The 16,690-nt window shown below is 47.2% G+C and overlaps 5 protein-coding genes across 5 annotated transcripts; 1 reads left to right on the forward strand and 4 right to left on the reverse strand.

Moving 5' to 3' along the window:
• Nucleotides 1-1,727: 1,727 nt before the first annotated feature.
• TERG_01090 (uncharacterized protein) lies at nucleotides 1,728-6,353 on the forward strand (the record flags this gene model as incomplete). The annotated part of the gene is made up of 1 exon (XM_003239057.2): nucleotides 1,728-6,353. A coding segment is annotated over one exon (4,626 nt), but the record flags the coding sequence as incomplete, so codon positions are not given.
• Nucleotides 6,354-7,085: 732 nt separating this feature from the next.
• On the reverse strand, nucleotides 7,086-8,799 carry TERG_01091 (magnesium-dependent phosphatase-1; the record flags this gene model as incomplete). Its single annotated transcript, XM_003239058.1, has 3 exons — nucleotides 7,086-7,901; nucleotides 8,038-8,506; nucleotides 8,588-8,799. 3 exons carry the CDS (start codon nucleotides 8,797-8,799, stop codon nucleotides 7,086-7,088), a joined length of 1,497 nt encoding a protein of 498 aa, XP_003239106.1.
• Nucleotides 8,800-9,128: 329 nt separating this feature from the next.
• On the reverse strand, nucleotides 9,129-10,901 carry TERG_01092 (uncharacterized protein; the record flags this gene model as incomplete). The annotated part of the gene is made up of 4 exons (XM_003239059.1): nucleotides 9,129-10,138; nucleotides 10,212-10,683; nucleotides 10,754-10,801; nucleotides 10,878-10,901. 4 exons carry the CDS (start codon nucleotides 10,899-10,901, stop codon nucleotides 9,129-9,131), a joined length of 1,554 nt encoding a protein of 517 aa, XP_003239107.1.
• Nucleotides 10,902-11,506: 605 nt separating this feature from the next.
• TERG_11680 (uncharacterized protein) lies at nucleotides 11,507-12,553 on the reverse strand (the record flags this gene model as incomplete). Its single annotated transcript, XM_047750755.1, has 1 exon — nucleotides 11,507-12,553. One exon carries the CDS (start codon nucleotides 12,551-12,553, stop codon nucleotides 11,507-11,509), a length of 1,047 nt encoding a protein of 348 aa, XP_047605339.1.
• Nucleotides 12,554-13,256: 703 nt separating this feature from the next.
• Nucleotides 13,257-16,597, reverse strand: TERG_11681 (uncharacterized protein; the record flags this gene model as incomplete). The annotated part of the gene is made up of 7 exons (XM_003239060.2): nucleotides 13,257-13,415; nucleotides 13,481-14,056; nucleotides 14,114-14,805; nucleotides 14,866-15,047; nucleotides 15,101-16,088; nucleotides 16,149-16,283; nucleotides 16,363-16,597. The coding sequence occupies 7 exons, from the start codon at nucleotides 16,595-16,597 to the stop codon at nucleotides 13,257-13,259; spliced, it is 2,967 nt and encodes a 988-aa protein (XP_003239108.2).
• Between the last annotated feature and the right edge of the window lie 93 nt (nucleotides 16,598-16,690).

Below are 16,690 nucleotides of genomic sequence, written 5' to 3' on the forward strand. Positions count from 1 at the left end.
CACAGGGTCAACCAGAAGAGGCTCACGGCGGCCTCAATGACACATCTATCGAGCAGACGAAATCACTCGCATAGCTCTCTCCCGCAGGCGCCCGGACTCCTTTTTAACCGCAAACTCTCTCTTCCACTTCGTATGGCCACCGGGCTGGACGTTCGTTGAGGCTGGGGATGTCGATGATGTCGTTGCTTCAGAGGTGAAAGCGAAAAGGACGAAGTTTGTTTAGTTTAGGCTGCAAAATAATCACGTGATATTCAAAAAGCCTCTCAAAACATCGACAAAACGAAGATTCAAAAGCAGTTTTTGCTGTATTTCCTGCTCGACCAGGAGTGAAGCCTGGAGATCTCATCGATAGTGAGCATCGCCAGCCACTCTATCACGTCTGGTAATCTCCAGGTAACGGTCTTTGGGGGAATATAGCGCTATACAGCGGGTACCTGTGCGATTTAAACGGCTTGTCGAGCTGGTCTATGAGCTAGCTCTGTTTACTGCACAGGTGCCAGACGACGTCGACGGCCTTGGATGGTCACAAACACGCGCCTTAGAACCGTTCCCTAGTATACCGCCTAGCAGACGCGGCCATGGCGACTACCGCCGTGGATATCCCATTCCTTGCTTCGCACTATGCCATCCCTGAAACCGCGTTAACGACACTATCAGAGAACCCAACAGTAGAGCTTGTGAATCAGCTACTGGAGAGCATCTATACCAAGGCTCGCGAAACAGAGGAGCTCAAGTCGGACAAGCTACGGCTAGAGGTTGAGCTTGAAAATGCTGTTCGTGGTGGTGAGGCCAAGGTGAAGGTTTTGAAGTTGTCGGTAGAGAAAGGGTTGGAAGAGATATCAAACCTCCGAAACAAGCTTCAGGAATCAGGCAAGTCATATATAAGAGCAAGGATATAGAAAGATTATATCGTATGTTTCTAACCGTACTGCTATACAGAGAATACTCGATCCCAGCTTGAATCTGAAATCGGGACATTGAAGTCGACATCATCTACGAGCGAAGCGGAAGTCGGAAGCTTCAAATCACGTATAGCTTCATTGGAGGCATCTAATCGTGATACTCTCAGCCTCCTTGAGTCGAAATCTACTGCCTACGACAAACTCGCAGAGGAACTTTCTACCCAACACCGCAAGACTATTGACCTTCGCCGTGAAGTTACTGCTCTGGAGCAGAAGATACAGGCGGCGTCATCTACAGCAGCCAGTACCCGGTTCCGAGAACAGAGCCTGCAACAGGAAGTAGACCTTTTGAAGAAGAACAATGAATGGTTCGAGACAGAATTAAAAACAAAATCCGCAGAGTATCTCAAATTCCGAAAGGAGAAGGGTACACGGATCGCGGAACTTCAAAGACTAAATGAAGAAGCCAACTCAAAGGTGGAGTCATTAGAACGCAGTGAAAATGCTCTCAAACGACGACTAGACGATATTGAGCAAAAATACGAGGAGTCTCTCGCCAATATACAACAACTAAAGGAGGAAGCCATTCAAGCCGCCGAATCATTCCGGATTGAACTTGACAGCTCCACACGCCTAGCTCAACTTCAACAGGCCGCCGCTGAAACTGCAAAACAACGCGTTCAGGAATTCCAAATTGCATTGGATAAGGCCAGAGATGATGCTACTGAGCAGATTTCTAGACTTCGTGGGGAGATTGAAACCGAGCACTCCGATAAAGAGGCAGCAGAGCGTCGCATTGCAGAGCTTGAGCTGGCAATTAAACAGATGGAGACTGAGGGATCTGCTGCGAGACTGCAGCCCATGAGTCCTGGCTTCAACAATGGGGTATCTACTCCCCTGCGTCCAGGAACCCCTGTTGGATCATTCTCACCGAGGTCTTCTCGCGGTGTAAAGGGAGGATTGACTCTTACTCAAATGTACACCGAGTACGATAAGATGCGGACCCTTCTCAGTGCCGAGCAAAAGAATAACGAAGAGCTCAAGGCTGCCATGGATGAAATGGTGCAGGATTTGGAATCGAGACAGCCGGAAATTGATGAATTGCGTTCGGACCACTCGCGCCTTGAGGCTGCTGTCGTCGAGATGTCCAATATTCTGGACACAGCTGGCAAGGAGAGAGAAGCAGCAACGCGGGAGGCAAGAAAGTGGCAGGGGCAAGTTGGAGGTCTGGAGCGTGAGGGACAAATATTACGCCAGCAACTTAGAGACCTTAGCTCTCAAGTAAAGGTACTAGTTATGGAAGTACACCTGTTGTCTGCTGGTGAAAAGGAGTATGACAGGGTAGACCTTGAGAAAATCGCCCGGGAGGGTATTGAAGAGTCAGCAGAGGACATGACCGAGACCGGTCAGTTTATCAGCCGAAACTTAACGACCTTCAAGAACCTCAACGAACTCCAGGAACAAAACGTTACATTGCGCAGAATGCTCCGACAGCTTGGAGATCAGATGGAGGGCGAAGAGGCTCGCCAAAAAAATATTTCGCACCAGAAGGATCAGGAAGAATTGAAAGAACTCCGTGTGCGTGTTCAAACATATCGGGACGAAATGGCAAATCTTGTCTCGCAAACCAAGAGCTACATCAAGGAGCGTGACACTTTCCGCAGCATGCTTATACGGCGTCGCGAAACGGGGGAGTCTTCCGAGCCATTCTCGCAATCTCTGCCCCTGGGAGCAGCTCCTCCTGCTCTTGATGCTAGCACTATGTCTGCAGCTCCTGGCCCTGACTATGCTGATCTCCTCAGGAAGCTCCAGGCTCACTTTGATTCATTCCGTGAAGAAACAGCAACCGATCACTCGTCATTGAAGCAACAGGTCAACGAGTTAACGAGGAGAAACAGTGAACTTCAGAGTGAAGTTAGCCGCGCCAGTAGTCAACTTGCCTCTGCCATCCAGCGTGCGGAGCTTTTGCAATCTAATTTCAACTTGCTCAAGGGCGAGAATGTGGAACTCCAGAAGAGACATACTGCGCTGATGGAGAATGCAAACAAACAAGATCTCCGGACGCAGCAAGTTGCTGAAGATCTTGTAGAAGCACGCGGACTTGCAGATAGTCTTACAAGAGAGAGCGCAAATCTTAAAGCTGAGAAGGAACTTTGGAAGAGCATCGAGAAGAGGCTCATTGAAGACAACGAGTCGCTGCGTAATGAACGTAGCCGGCTTGATTCATTGAATGCTAACTTGCAGTCTATGCTTAATGAGCGCGAGCATTCCGAAACAGAGAGCAGACGCCGTCTGCAGGCAACTGTTGAGTCTTTGGAATCCGAGCTCCAAATCACCAAACGCAAACTCAATGAAGAAACTGAGGAAGCAAAGAAGGCGACACTACGCAAGGAATATGACCACGAGCAAAGCCAGAAGAGAATTGACGATCTTGTCACAAGCCTAAGCTCCTCGCGAGAAGAACTCATTGCCACGAAGACGAGCAGAGACCATTTGCAGTCGAGAGTTGATGAATTGTCTGTTGAACTTAAGAGTGTAGAGGAACGACTTGCGGTATTACAGCATAAGCCTAATACCAGTGCCACCGTTCCTACTGCTGGAGACGAGTCTACTGAAGCAGTGCCTGACAACCAGTTGAGCCGAGAACAGGAGCTTGCAATTGAAGTTTCTGAATTGAAACGTGATCTCGAGCTTACCAAGGGTGAACTGGAGCATGCGAAGGAACAGGCTGAAGACTTCAAGGCCATTAGTCAGTCAACTGAAGAAAGGCTTGAGGCTCTTAGTGATACAAATGAGCAATACCGTGAAGAAACTGATCGCCTTCTTGAGGAGAAGAATGCTAAGATTGCGGATTTGGAGAAACGTGTGGAGGAAATCACTAATGAGCTTGCGGCTACTAACAACGAGATATCCAAACTTCGAGACCAAGAGGGAGAAGCTCAGCGCCGCATGGACGATCAGAAAGAATTGCTGGAGGCTGAAATCAAGAGACTCAAGGAGAATGAAGAACGATACACTGCAGCTGCACAATACCATCAACAGGATCTGAAGGCTCAAGCTGAAATCGCTCAGAATGCCCAACAGAACTACGAAAACGAACTCGTCAAACATGCTGAGGCCGCAAGAAATCTACAAACCGTCCGGGCCGAAGCAAACCAACTCAAACTAGAAGTGGTTGATCTGCGGACACAAGCAGAGAGCGCTAAGAATAACCTAACTCATCAAGAAGAGAACTGGAATGAGTTGAAGGAACGTTACGAGTCTGAGATTGGAGAATTGAATCGCCGCAGGGAGGAAGTCCTCAAACAGAACTCGCTTCTTCATGGACAGCTGGAGACCATCACTCGCCAAATTTCCGCTCTGCAGCGTGATCGGGCCAGTATGCCAGAGAATCCCGAGGGAGAAGCCGATGTGTCTGGTACTGACTTGGAGGGTCTCCAGGAAGTCATCAAATTCCTGCGTAGAGAGAAGGAGATTGTCGATGTCCAGTACCATCTGTCCACTCAAGAAGGGAAAAGACTTCGACAACAGCTTGATTACACCCAGAGCCAGCTTGAAGAGACTCGCCTCAAACTTGAACAGCAACGCCGTGCTGAAGCCGACAGTGAGCACAACACTCTCAACCACAACAAACTCATGGAAACTCTTAACGAGCTCAATCTCTTCCGTGAGAGCAGTGTTACTCTTCGTAACCAAATCAAACAATACGAAGCAGCTATCGCGTCGAAATCTGCTCAAATTGAAGAAATTCAACAACAGGCTGAGCCTCTTCAAACCCGCATTCGAGAACTTGAGAATAATCTTGAAACTAAAGATGGCGAAGTCAAGTTGCTTCAAGAGGACAGGGACCGATGGCAACAGCGCACTCAAAATATTCTTCAGAAGTATGACCGAGTTGACCCCGTTGAAATGGAAGCCCTAAAGGAGAAGCTTGCAACCCTTGAAAAGGAGCAGGCTGAGGCATCCACTGAGAAGAGTGCCCTTCAGGCCCAGATTGATGCATTCCCAGAACAGCTCAAGCAAGCTGAGGAGAAGGTTCATGATCTCCGTTCTAAGCTGACCGAACAATTCAAAGCCAGATCCAAGGAGCTCACGGGCAGAATTAACGCTAAACAAGGAGAGCTCAACACTGCTCTCCAAGAGAAGGAGGCCATTCAACTCGAGCTCAACAGTACACGAGAGGAGCTCAATGCTCTCAAAGCCAGCGTATCCGAAAATCAACAAGCCGCTGCTGCTCAAAGCGCTCCTGAACCACAGCCAGCTCCTGTCCAGGCTGCAGTGTCTTCTGAACAGCCTAGTGCCGAAAGTGCACAGAAGATAGCAGAACTGGAGGAGAAGGTTGCTAAACTGGAGGCAGCTCTGGCCGAGAAGGAAGCAGAAACAGATGCAAAGATCAGGGAGCGTATTGAGAAAATGAAGGAGACACTGAACAACAAGCTAGCGGAATACAAGACAGCCCACAAAGAACAAATCGACAAAATGACCGCGGCTCACCAACAGGAACTTGCAGCTAGACCTTCTGGTGAACTCCCCCCAGAGCTAACTGATAGTCAAGCCAGGGAATTGGTGGCTAAAAATGAAACCATCCGCGGCATCGTCAGGAACAATATCAAGAACGCCCTAGCTAGGGAGCGGGAATCTATGTCCAAGGAAGCAGATCCCGCAGCTCTCAAGGAAATGGAAAAGAAGTTTAATGAAGAAAAGGAGGCATACATGAAGGAGCGGGACCAGAAGGTCAATTCGGCCGTCGAACTGGCCGAGAAACGACTGCTAGCCAAGGTTAGCATGACCGAGGGACGGGCGCGAAATGTACAGGCTAAGCTGGAAGTTGTTCAGAAAGCCGCGACTGAAACCCCTCAGAAGCCAGTGGTGGAAGTCTGGGAGGTCGCCAAAGTTGCAAAGCCCGCCCCAGTATCTCAAGCTGCTACCCCTAAACCTGCAGGTCAGGCACCAGCTGCCGTACAACCTGCAGCCCCTGCACTGCAAGCGACGCAGCAGGCTGCTTCACAGGTACCTGCAGCGCCGACGACGCCTGCTAAGCCAACAATGCCTACTGATTCGCAACAAACTCCAACCCCAGCGGAACGACCGGAACAGGCCCCCCAAGCTCCCCAAGTGCCTCAAAATTCTTCTCTTCCTCAGCCAACAACTCAAGTACAACAGCAACAAGTACAGGAGCCTGCCCAGAACGTCCAGCCTCAGCAGGTTCAGCAGCCTCAACATCCACAGCAACCCCAACAGACCCAACAGGGTCAGCCGGTATCAGGTCTCCCTAACAGGCCTCCTCAGTCTACACACCATCCTGCAGGGGGAACTGGTCCTGGGGTGCTTCGAGCCCTTCAATCAGGCTTACCTGTAGCTCGTGGGGGCCGTGGTAGGGGTGGGCCTGCTGGCCAAGTCAGCCAACCACATAACGTTGCAGGCCAGCACGGCACAGGTCTGCAACAACAGCAGCCACAGCAAGGCCAGCAACTTGGAGCCTCCCGAGGGCATGGTATTCCCCGTGGCGGCGGCCGTGGTAGAGGAGGCCCTGGCCGTGGGGGAGCACAGAATGTCCAGACAGGCAATCTTCCAGCGGGGACAGGCCAATCGAGTCCTAGAGGTGGACGAGGTGGACTAAATGCGCAGGCTCGACAGTTCATCCCTCAGGGTAATAAACGAACAAGAGAAGACGGAGCTGAAGCTCCTGACACAGGAAACGGAAAACGAATCCGTGGGGGTGGTGCAGGCTCAGGCTAATATCGCCTCACGGCTACTCAAATATACACCCTTCATGCGTTCCTTTTGTTGCATCTTTTTGTCTCTTATACTTCCATCGTTCCTCATCCCTATTTTTTTTCATTTGTTCACCGTTGTTATTGGAATGGTTTGGCTATACATTTCATTTTAAAATGCACTCACTTGATTGGTCTGCTGTTAAATCATCAGTGGGTATGATATCGGTTGCTCATGTATATTAATTTACATCTTGATTCAACGTAAATGAACCGTTGATGTGCTCACTATACTCCATATGATTCCTATAGCTCTGGCCCTATCCGTCACAAGTATTTCGCTATGCATTAACTAAATCATCTAAACGGGTATCTCTTGAGTGTAAAAACAATGGTAACAGCCCTGCATCTTGAGCGCAAGTGACATGCGGTCAAAGGATAGATATCAATCCAACATAAGCGGCAGTCCTCACCTCCTCCCAGAGCTAATCCCAATCAGTTTGGTCAAGCTCTCTCTCTCCCGGTTCAATGCTACTAGCCGGCCTGTTTCCACCAATCCTCCGTTCAGACTGTGCAGAGTCCTATTATCGTCAGTATTTCCCGCTGCTCTTTTTCTCCGCTGTAGTTTGCCCCCCAGAGATCCTCCGGCTCGTCCACCACCCCATACGACTGTCCAGGCCTCGACCGTGTCCCCCTCAGGTATCAGGCAAGATGTACAGATCTTAGCGTGTCTTCCAACTTTCACATCCTTACTTATAAACGCCGATGCTTCGATTGCTGAGGCGGAATATAGATGGGCACCCGCAGAGACGGTCGCAAGAGGTCCAATGCTCACTGAATTTTCTATAATGGTGGTGATTCGATCTGGAGCAGCCGATTCAATGTTGGAGCCGAAGTCAAGAGGCGTACCGGGCGTTGACGGAGTCGAAGGCGTTGACAGGCCTGAATTACTCGTGACTGGGCCTCCTATCACAGATTTCTCGCCGATAATGCATCCTTCCCCTATGCTGACTGGTCCTTTGAAAGAGAGTAGCTTCGCGCGAGGGTGGATAACGGTTCCTGCGCCCACCGAAATTGGGTGGACGCCTTGAAAATACGCGGTTTCAGAGATCGTAACGGATGGATGGACATTCAATGGCGGTCTGGGGATCGAGGGTGCTGCCGGAGGTCTATGAGTGGAAGAAGATACCCTTGTTGACATGGTAATTTCACGGTGTAGTTGAAGATTGGTGAGTTGTGAAGCTGTTACTAGGTGGTTGATGTCAACACAAGCGCCAATTTGAAGCTAGTTAACTACAAATCCCACCAATAATAAACAGCTATGAAAGTACCGTAGGCAACCCCCAGATTGTATGCGTTTCTACCATTAATTATGATAAATATTGTAGCTTAGTGTAGATGAGTCTAAACACGCGTCCTACCATCAGCGATTGATTCTTCTCTTCAGCTGACTTCCGGTCAGTCTGGCTTATACCCATTCGCTTTCGCCATTCCCAGACTCCTCTATCTACTTCTTCCTTAGTTATTCCGTCTTTGACGAGGCAGAACGTCACGCCAAGTTCTACTTGGACGTTTTTATTGCGAGACTCATCGTCAAAGAAAAGCATGTCCTCGTACTTCAGGCCACTTGACTGCTGAATACGAGTGAAATGTTGTGTTTTTGTCCCCGGATATATCTGAATATGCTCAAAGTAATCGAGCGCACGTATAGAACGACTATCGGCGGCAGGATTATCTGTGAAAGATGGAATGATATGCAGAGCTTTGAGAACATCGCGCGCAAGATCTGGCGTGTTTGTACGCGATGCCAGGCTGACAGGTATAGACCGCGCCCGGCATGCTTGTAGAATCGAGTGAACTGCTGGATAAAATGAAAATGATTCTCCCCATCTATTGGTAGAGAAAGGGGTCAGTTATCAAGGAACATAGAGGAGCACTCCGGATTCAGGGGACTGGGTCCAGAAGCGGTACCTGTCAACGCAGCGAGAGTTGTTATCCTTGGCTTTTATAGGAGCACTAACATGGGTATCTACCCAAAAGGGCCACAGAGTGTAATCTAAGTCAAAAACAAATATTTTAGGCAGAGGAAGTCCATCGTTGAAGGTTGCTGGAGCAGCATAGGGAGCTTCCAGGGCGAGAGGAAGCGGCACTTTGGCCGAGTTACTCCCTTTATTCTTGACCATGGTGTATATTTATTATGATCAACAGGAATGGGCGGATGTCCAGAATAGTGTCTTCTCAGGCAGGTCAAGTATCTTGATATATAGCAAGAAAAAGCAGGGGGGAAAATGGTGAATCTGAAGTGGAAGCTGGCCTCTTCTGCGTATTGCTGCCTCTTCTTCACCTTCGTCTTTGACTGTCGACTTCCTATCAATCTTTATCTTGATATTTAATATTGAATATTAACTAATGGATATTACCTAATAAATACAAAGTCACGTGAAAGATTAGTAACATTTTCTCCGAAAAAGGAAATACCAACGCCCATTCTTCCTCTGCTCCATCTCAAACCTCACTCGAAGGTGTAAACAAGGCAGTCGACGGTGTTCAAAATCCTCCAGATCTGCTCGCTCTCACGCGCGCCTTGAAGAGCAATCTGCTGCTCGATGCCAGTCCAGTCACTGGCATATTCAACTACACGGACCTGTTGTTCTCTTCCCAAGATTTCCAGTTCATCGAAAGCCATGGCTAAGATATCTCTCCAGACATATATTGGCAAGCCGAAGCGGTAGGGTGACTTATACACAGCTTTAAGCCGCAGATTGGTATTGTGGCTGAAACGATTGGCGTATGACTGTCGCTGGAAAAGACTGGTTGGAAACCCCATGGAACCCTGCGGAATATGTGGCTCGCTGGAAAGCTTCAAGGCCCAGATTCTTGATGTCAGAGAAGTCTGATAATTAATGCGGGCTTTCAACAGTGGTCCCAAGTTTTCATCACTGTTCCAAAGAGCTGATTCTTGAGGTCGGTTTCTCTCGTCAAGCAAAATAGCACGTGCAGCAACCAGCAGCCTGAATGTGGTAGTCCACAGCCTGACGCTGTGAATACCAAATGACTCCAATGCAGAGATGATGATTCGCTTTTGCACTCTTTCCATTTCGATCTTCTTCATTTTGAGGATCTCTAGCTCGGTTACAGTCCGCTCACGATCTTCCATGGTTCCTACTTGCTGGTCGATGGCACCAATCCCCTTGTCAGCTCTCGTAATATTGTGGATCTCTTTCCCAAGCTCCAAATATGCTTGACAAAGAGGCGATAGGCCTTTGTTCGGAGTACACACGATTCCTGAATCTCTGCCTTCAAGGCCTGGGGGAGCCATATCCTTTCCAGCCGGAAGAAACTCGAGAAGTGCTCTCGCAGACTCATGAGCCGTGACGATATTCCAGAGGTGGTACGCGCAGAGCGGGGAGTTGCATGTATTAGAGAATATGAGGTAGGGAATTGACCGAAGACCTCTTTTGCGGGCATAAAATTCCAACTCATTTGCAGATTCAGCCTGTTCAGCGCTCGACTCGACTATCTCTAGTTAATATTGGTCAGCGAGGTACCATTACTTTAACGTGTTAACTTTTAGTATAGTAGGTTTGAAACTTACTAGCAACAAGGGAAAAGTTGCTGGAATGGTAACCGCCTTTGAAGTACATGCACGACAAAACGTCGAACCCGGCATTTTCCAGGTGATTTCCACTAAAATCAATTTTCTTGACGAGGCAGCTATAGCGGAATGCGTTCAAAAATGCACTCAATGCTCTTCGCTCATATTCGTTGTTAACTCGAATGCTGTTGTTTGAGATATCCACTTTGGTTAGCGACGTGATACCGATGAATATAACCTCACTCAGCTTCATGAGGGACATGACCGTCAAGTTATTGCCACTCAGGCAGAGCTCAGTGAGTCGAACTGTCCCCTTTGGATAATCCTTATCACGATAACTCATGCACTGGACGAGGTCATCAATAAATACAGAAAGCCCATCGTCAGTGAGCGCCTTCCCTGCCAGGTCTAGCTCCACGTCCGGGTCAGGTCTAGCATCTCGTGCGTTAATTCCCGGTGGGATTCTTTTCCTCTGTGCCAACACGTCAATAAAGTTTCCACGAGTCACTGGCTACCAAAGGGTGGAAGGATACGGGGCTTACCAGTTCCTTCGACAAAAATTTCCCCAGTCTAACTCCGTAGGCTTTCTTCTATTGAAATTCGTCTCTACATCAACACTTGCCTTCGTACTCCCCTACTTTGCTATATCCTTGGGCCGCGACTTACATCTGCAAAGCTGATTTTAACCATCTTTTCTCCAAAGGAGTACTCGCTCGCGTTGTATCCGTTAAAACCTCCTCGCTGCTCGAGCTAGATGTTGATATTTAGCAATCTGCTTTCCGAATGAAGCACTACAAAAGCATCAGCTCCAGCGCTCGTGTTTTTGGACAATACAATGTTGAAATGATATATTTGTATTGGGGTTTCATACATACTTACAGGTATCCTTCTACGTAGCTTTCCGAAGCAACCAACTTTGAGGAGGAATCTTCGTATGCCTAGAAGAAGACTCGGATGGCTGAGGAAGAAAGAATCACCAAAAATATAAGAGGACATCTGTCAGAAGATTTTTACTCTACAGAAGGCGTGAAGTGAAAACAAACAAGGACGCCAAAGCACACTATCATGCCGAGCACTGTTGCCTAGGTGTTGCATTTATCACTTTGAATCAACAGGCTAGAGAGGGACACAGTATAGGAGACCAAGTTTAGAAATATTTCAAAGAAACATGAACTAGGAATCAAGGCTTAGTCTATTGTTGTGAAGGTTGAAAGAGAACACAGAGTAGATATATATTGTAGCTAGCACAGTTGGTGCCAGCGCATCTTTTAACTAGATATATATTAGTGACTATGTTAGTAAAACTCTGCAACAGCTCCAAACTCCTCTAGAAGCAATGGATCAATTTGTCTCGGATGCTCAGGTCGTGGGCTGCCCTGCCGGTGTTGTATATCGAAAATATTACCCTCGGCTAAGGGTATTTCAGTAGCTGTTAAATTTGACATTTTCCTCTTGGATGGTACCAATTTGAAAATTTCCAGGTTTTCTTTACCACTCACTCTCGTTTCAGGTATACTTTTCTCCGGAGTAGGAGGGTTTGTCAGGAATAAGTGGCCGTGTTCTACACCCTGGTCGGTGGGCAATACGTCAACATTGTATTGCAATGACTGGGCAGGTAATGGCAATAGGTCCGCTTTAGGTCTTTGAATTCCAGATACAGTTCCTTCATGGCCCTTTTCCTGAGAAGTGCTGATGCATGGGATATCATCCAGGTTCTTAAAGGGCATGACCTCTATAGGTTTATCATTAACATGATTTAGGCAGTCATCGTTCATGGCATCGTCCTCGACAAAAAAGTTTCCAGAGTCCTCATAATCTGCATTATTGATCGAGGAGCGAAGTTCTGACATTTGACTTATTCCTTTCTCGGTTGGGATATTATTTTTTGTAGAGGAGCTCTCAAAATCTCCCATCAAAGATTCAAACTCTTCAAAATCATCTCCATCTGATAAGGTATATTTCATGGCCCTTACTTTTCTCGCTGGTAAGGGCAGTTGTAACGGATCTAGCGTGTCATCCGAAAGGGGGAAAGAAGTTCTTCGACTATACGAATGATGCAATGCCGGCGCTTGGCCCCTCCCTTTTCGCTTGCTTGACGGTTTTTCTGCCCTCGCCCCACTGGTTAGTTTCTTCTTAGTAGGTTCTGGCTTCGTCAAGTCAATTACTTCAACTTGACGCTCTTTCTTGATGTTATCTTTGGATATTTTAGATTTCGCCTTGCAGTTACCCGACTGAGGCCTCTTATTATATACCTCTGTAACTTGCTTCTTGCTTTGCTTTGGCGGCTGGTCTGTACCTTCTCTACAGCAGAGATGTTTACATCTATGAAATTTGTGTTCCATTAGTACATCATTTAGCCTCAAGAGAGAGATGATCTTACGCTGTTTTGTCTTTGCATCGGTGGTTGCATGCCCACTTCCCGGTGTCAAGTTGAACTGGCTCAGAAGTCACAGAGCTATTGCCCCTACTTATTGTCTTCTTCATTTTGGAAGATATAGGAAGTGCAGTTGGCGCTGCTGTCGCTGTCGCCGCCGGGCCTTTGTTTCTGCTTTGGAGGATATCATCAAAGTCTTTGACCAATTAGCTGGCATTTTGATCTTCAAGATTGGGCTTTTCGTACCTTCTGGAATGAAGTCGCTGTAATTGAGGGGATCGTCACTGAACTCATCCAAGTCCTCCTGCTGAGGGGCCGGGGGCGACGCGGCATCGGGCTTCATTAAGGATTTAGGGGGTGGACAGTTGCGTGTACCTAGGATATATTCTGGAGCGCCTTTACTTGATGAAAATAGAAACTTTGGGAGGGTAGGTTGGATTTCTGCCTGTCTCATAGTTCCAGCTAGATAGAGTAAGTCGTGGGTAAAATAGCCTCGACAGGCCCAGGACGGCTTACCAATCTCATCACACATAACGGTGCAAGTAATTGTTTGAAAAGGATTCGTTATTTCGGCCGTTAAGACTATTTGTTGTCCTTTTTGTAATTTACTAGCACTTTGCCGTGTCAGTTCTGCTATCCAGGTAGGATGTAGTATCAGTTACTTAGTTAACCTACTGAAAACGTCGAAAGTCGATGATCCGGCCGTCGGAAATTTCTGCTAGAAAGCATACGTAAACCTGCCGTTTTTGGAAATAAAGAGGCGGTTTCTCGTTGACAAATCCAATATCTGCTTTAAATTTAACTCGTGGAATTTTCCCTGGTTTAATATCCTTCGCAGTTTAGACCACTTGTAGGCACAAAATATAACGTTCATGTAAAGTACTGAGGTACTTACCTTCCCAACTTCTTTCAAAGAAACCCTTGGCTTTGGGAATTCGGCTACTCGGGTAAGTAATTTCATGCCAAAGGGCGGATTCCTTGACAGTATAGTTTCAATACGAATTGGTTCCGCCGCCTCTAGCTGCTCCATATTCGTGATGCCAGCACTTGCAAATTTCCGAACCGCCACGATCCCGATCTGGTCTATTTGCTTGAGTTGTAACACAGAGTCATCCCAAGCTTTTGCTCCTAGGCTCCGGGATAGCTCAAGAGCATGTCTTGCGCTTACCGAATCTCCATGAGCTAGTTGGCAGTCAATGATGCAGCGAATAATTCGGTTGATGTGAGAAAAGACTAGGCTTTTATCCTGTTGAAACGATAGTCTGTGTTTCTGAAATTGTTCGCCAGACGGAAGTTCCACAGCACCCAACTCAGATTGAATCAGGAGAGTTATTTTATGAGCCGAAAGATTTATGTCCGTTTTGATAGGAAATTTGATGCCACTTGCTTTGTTTATCTCCTTGTACAGAGATTTCTCACCAGGCTTTAGCCGTATATCCCGGAATTCATCTGCTTGAGCAATGACCGAAAGCTGGCAGTTATTAGTTAGATACTGTACTTCAAAACTAGTGAAGGCCTCCTAACTTACTATCTCAGACATTTTTGCTTTTTGAGGCAGAGATAAAAACAGCTTCATCGTTTCAAACTTCACGTAATACCGAGCCATTGCATCTCCAAGCTCTGTGGATTTGAACGGGGGGTTTGCTGTCACTAGGTCATTTTCCTGGAGCAGTTCCAGGTCCTTTTCGCAAGTCTGCCGTAGCAATTCCTCTTCATCTGCCCTATTACCACCCTCTTTTAGTTTGTAATAGGTAGGATTTCGCTGTAGTCTAACAAAAAAGAAAGTCCCTCGAAGCCATCGAATTGCTGATTCGATGTCTGTAACTGTGCCGAGGCCTATTTCAGCATTGAGGTGATCTATTAAGTTCAGATGTAAGCAGCTCTCAAGAGGGTCAGAGCCAGAAACAAGCTTTTCGTAGTGGCCTACTCTCTCCTTCCGAGTTATTATAACTCCGACTGCACTGTCATCAAACTGCGGTCGCCCTGCTCTGCCTAGCATTTGCATCATTTCTAAGTCCGCGTACTCCTTGCAACCACCGTCTTGCCAGGATACTGTGTTTTTGATGACCACTAGGTGACATGGCAAATTCACACCAACAGCTAATGTTGACGTACAACATATCACATTTATTTGGCCATTTAGAAAGCTGGTTTCAATGGTATGCCGATCAGCGCTATCAAGACCAGCATGATGGAATGCTACCCCGGTAGAAACAATACCTGCCATAGCTTGTTAGTGGCCATTCGATAGTAACTGGAAAGAGCAAGATATAATATTACCGCTCAAATCAGCGTTCTGAACGTGGATGGGTTTTGTAGGGCTTTTCCAAAGCCTTTGAGAGGGATTGGTTGAGGACCATAGTTTTGCTAAATTTTTTGACGTTGCAATTGCCGAATTCCTAGTGCAGCAGAACACTAAGATGGGTTTCTTGGACGAATGCTTAGCAAGGACTTCTGGAAGTCTATGGCTAGTTAGTTAAATCCCAATGTCGTGAAGTTGGCCCAAGTTTCTTACTTAGTCTCACAAACTTTATCGAATGCGAAATCATTTCCATTGGCTTGGTACCCGTAAACGAACTTCTGAAGCGTAACGGGCCGGAACTCTTCTCCGAACCGCTCTCTATGAGCTGGAAGATGTTGGTTCGTTGGATCTTTTCCTAACCAGCTTGCAATATCTTCCGAATTTGGAACGGTAGCACTTAAGGCCACGAAGCGAACATTGGAATTCACTGACTTCATACGGGATATTACTGCTTCTAATATAGCTCCGCGGGCTTCTTTCAGGATATGTACCTCATCGATAAGAACTAACTTGATGAGCTGCATTAGCTTCATGTGGTCCTTCCATTTCCTAGTCATGCTGTCCCACTTTTCAGGGGTTGTAATAATGATACTGGCTTGTTGGACGTTTCTAATTTGAAAGTGGTCAGTATCCCCAGTAAGTTCGGCACATTTTAAGTCGAGAGGAGCAAATTTTGCACGCCAGTCCCGGAATCTTTCGGAGCATAGTGATTTTGTAGGTGCTAGGTAAACAACTTTGAAATGTGAATCCTTAAGATCAGAAACAAGCTTGCAGATAGCTAGTTCCATGATTACTGTTTTCCCACTCCCAGTGGGAGCAGATAGGACGACATTATCGGCCCGATGGTATATCACAGGGAATGTCTTGGACTGGATTGCGTTAAAGAGCGGGAAAGAGAAGAGAGTCCGAAATCGATCTGGGAGTTCGCGAGTAGATACAAGTCTAATGCCTTGTATAATAGGTGGTGCATGTTTCAACTGAATCTCTGGAGATTTGACAACTGCTCGTCTCTGAAAAGGGGAAAATGTAACCGGAGGAGTGATATCCCGTGCAGGTGGCCAATGTGGACTTTTATGGACGTCCAGGCCATGGAGTCTCCCTCTAGAGATTCCTTCAACTGTAAGTGACGGGCTCGGGGGCGATTCAAAGTCTGAAGAACTGGAGGCCAGTGGTCGAAATGGTGGAGTAATGAGGGTATTTGCTATTCTCGTTAGTAAAGAGTATGAAATATCGGTATCTTTTTTCTAGGAATAACGCATACAACTGCCAAATTTACTGGAGCGTCCCCGATGTAAAGGCGTTGAGAAAGGTTCAGGTTGAGGTATAACTTTTTGTTCATACATCGGTACAGTTAGTTCCGTTGCATCATGACCTAGCTGTGACAGCAACTCCTTATCTGCCGCAGTTAGAAACGTGCTGTTAGCTTAGGCCGTTATTAGAGGAGCAACAGCATTACTACGCCGTAGCTGCCCTACCAAAAGCATCCAGGGGAATATCATCATCAAGTACGTCAATTTCGGCATTGGGTATCTGTGGTTGGCGCTGGAACTCTTCGAAGTTTGGGAGAAGGGAGTCCCCCCGGTATGCCTTTTTCGTTGGAGTTCCTTCGAACTCATCATTCTCCTCTGGAGTTTTGGCAGGTTTATAGCTTGGAGAGCGAAATGTGCTCAGGAGAGAGCGAAAATTTTTCTGAGAACTACTGCTGACCATGTTGATACTGGCAATGTAGTCCTCGGGATTACGAATCGCAGCTCTAGGGTATCATTGAAAGAAAATCGTAAGGGTAACATCAGGACAAAACAG

This window comes from Trichophyton rubrum, assembly GCF_000151425.1.
Source record: "Trichophyton rubrum CBS 118892 genomic scaffold supercont2.1, whole genome shotgun sequence".
NCBI lineage: Eukaryota > Fungi > Ascomycota > Eurotiomycetes > Onygenales > Arthrodermataceae > Trichophyton > Trichophyton rubrum.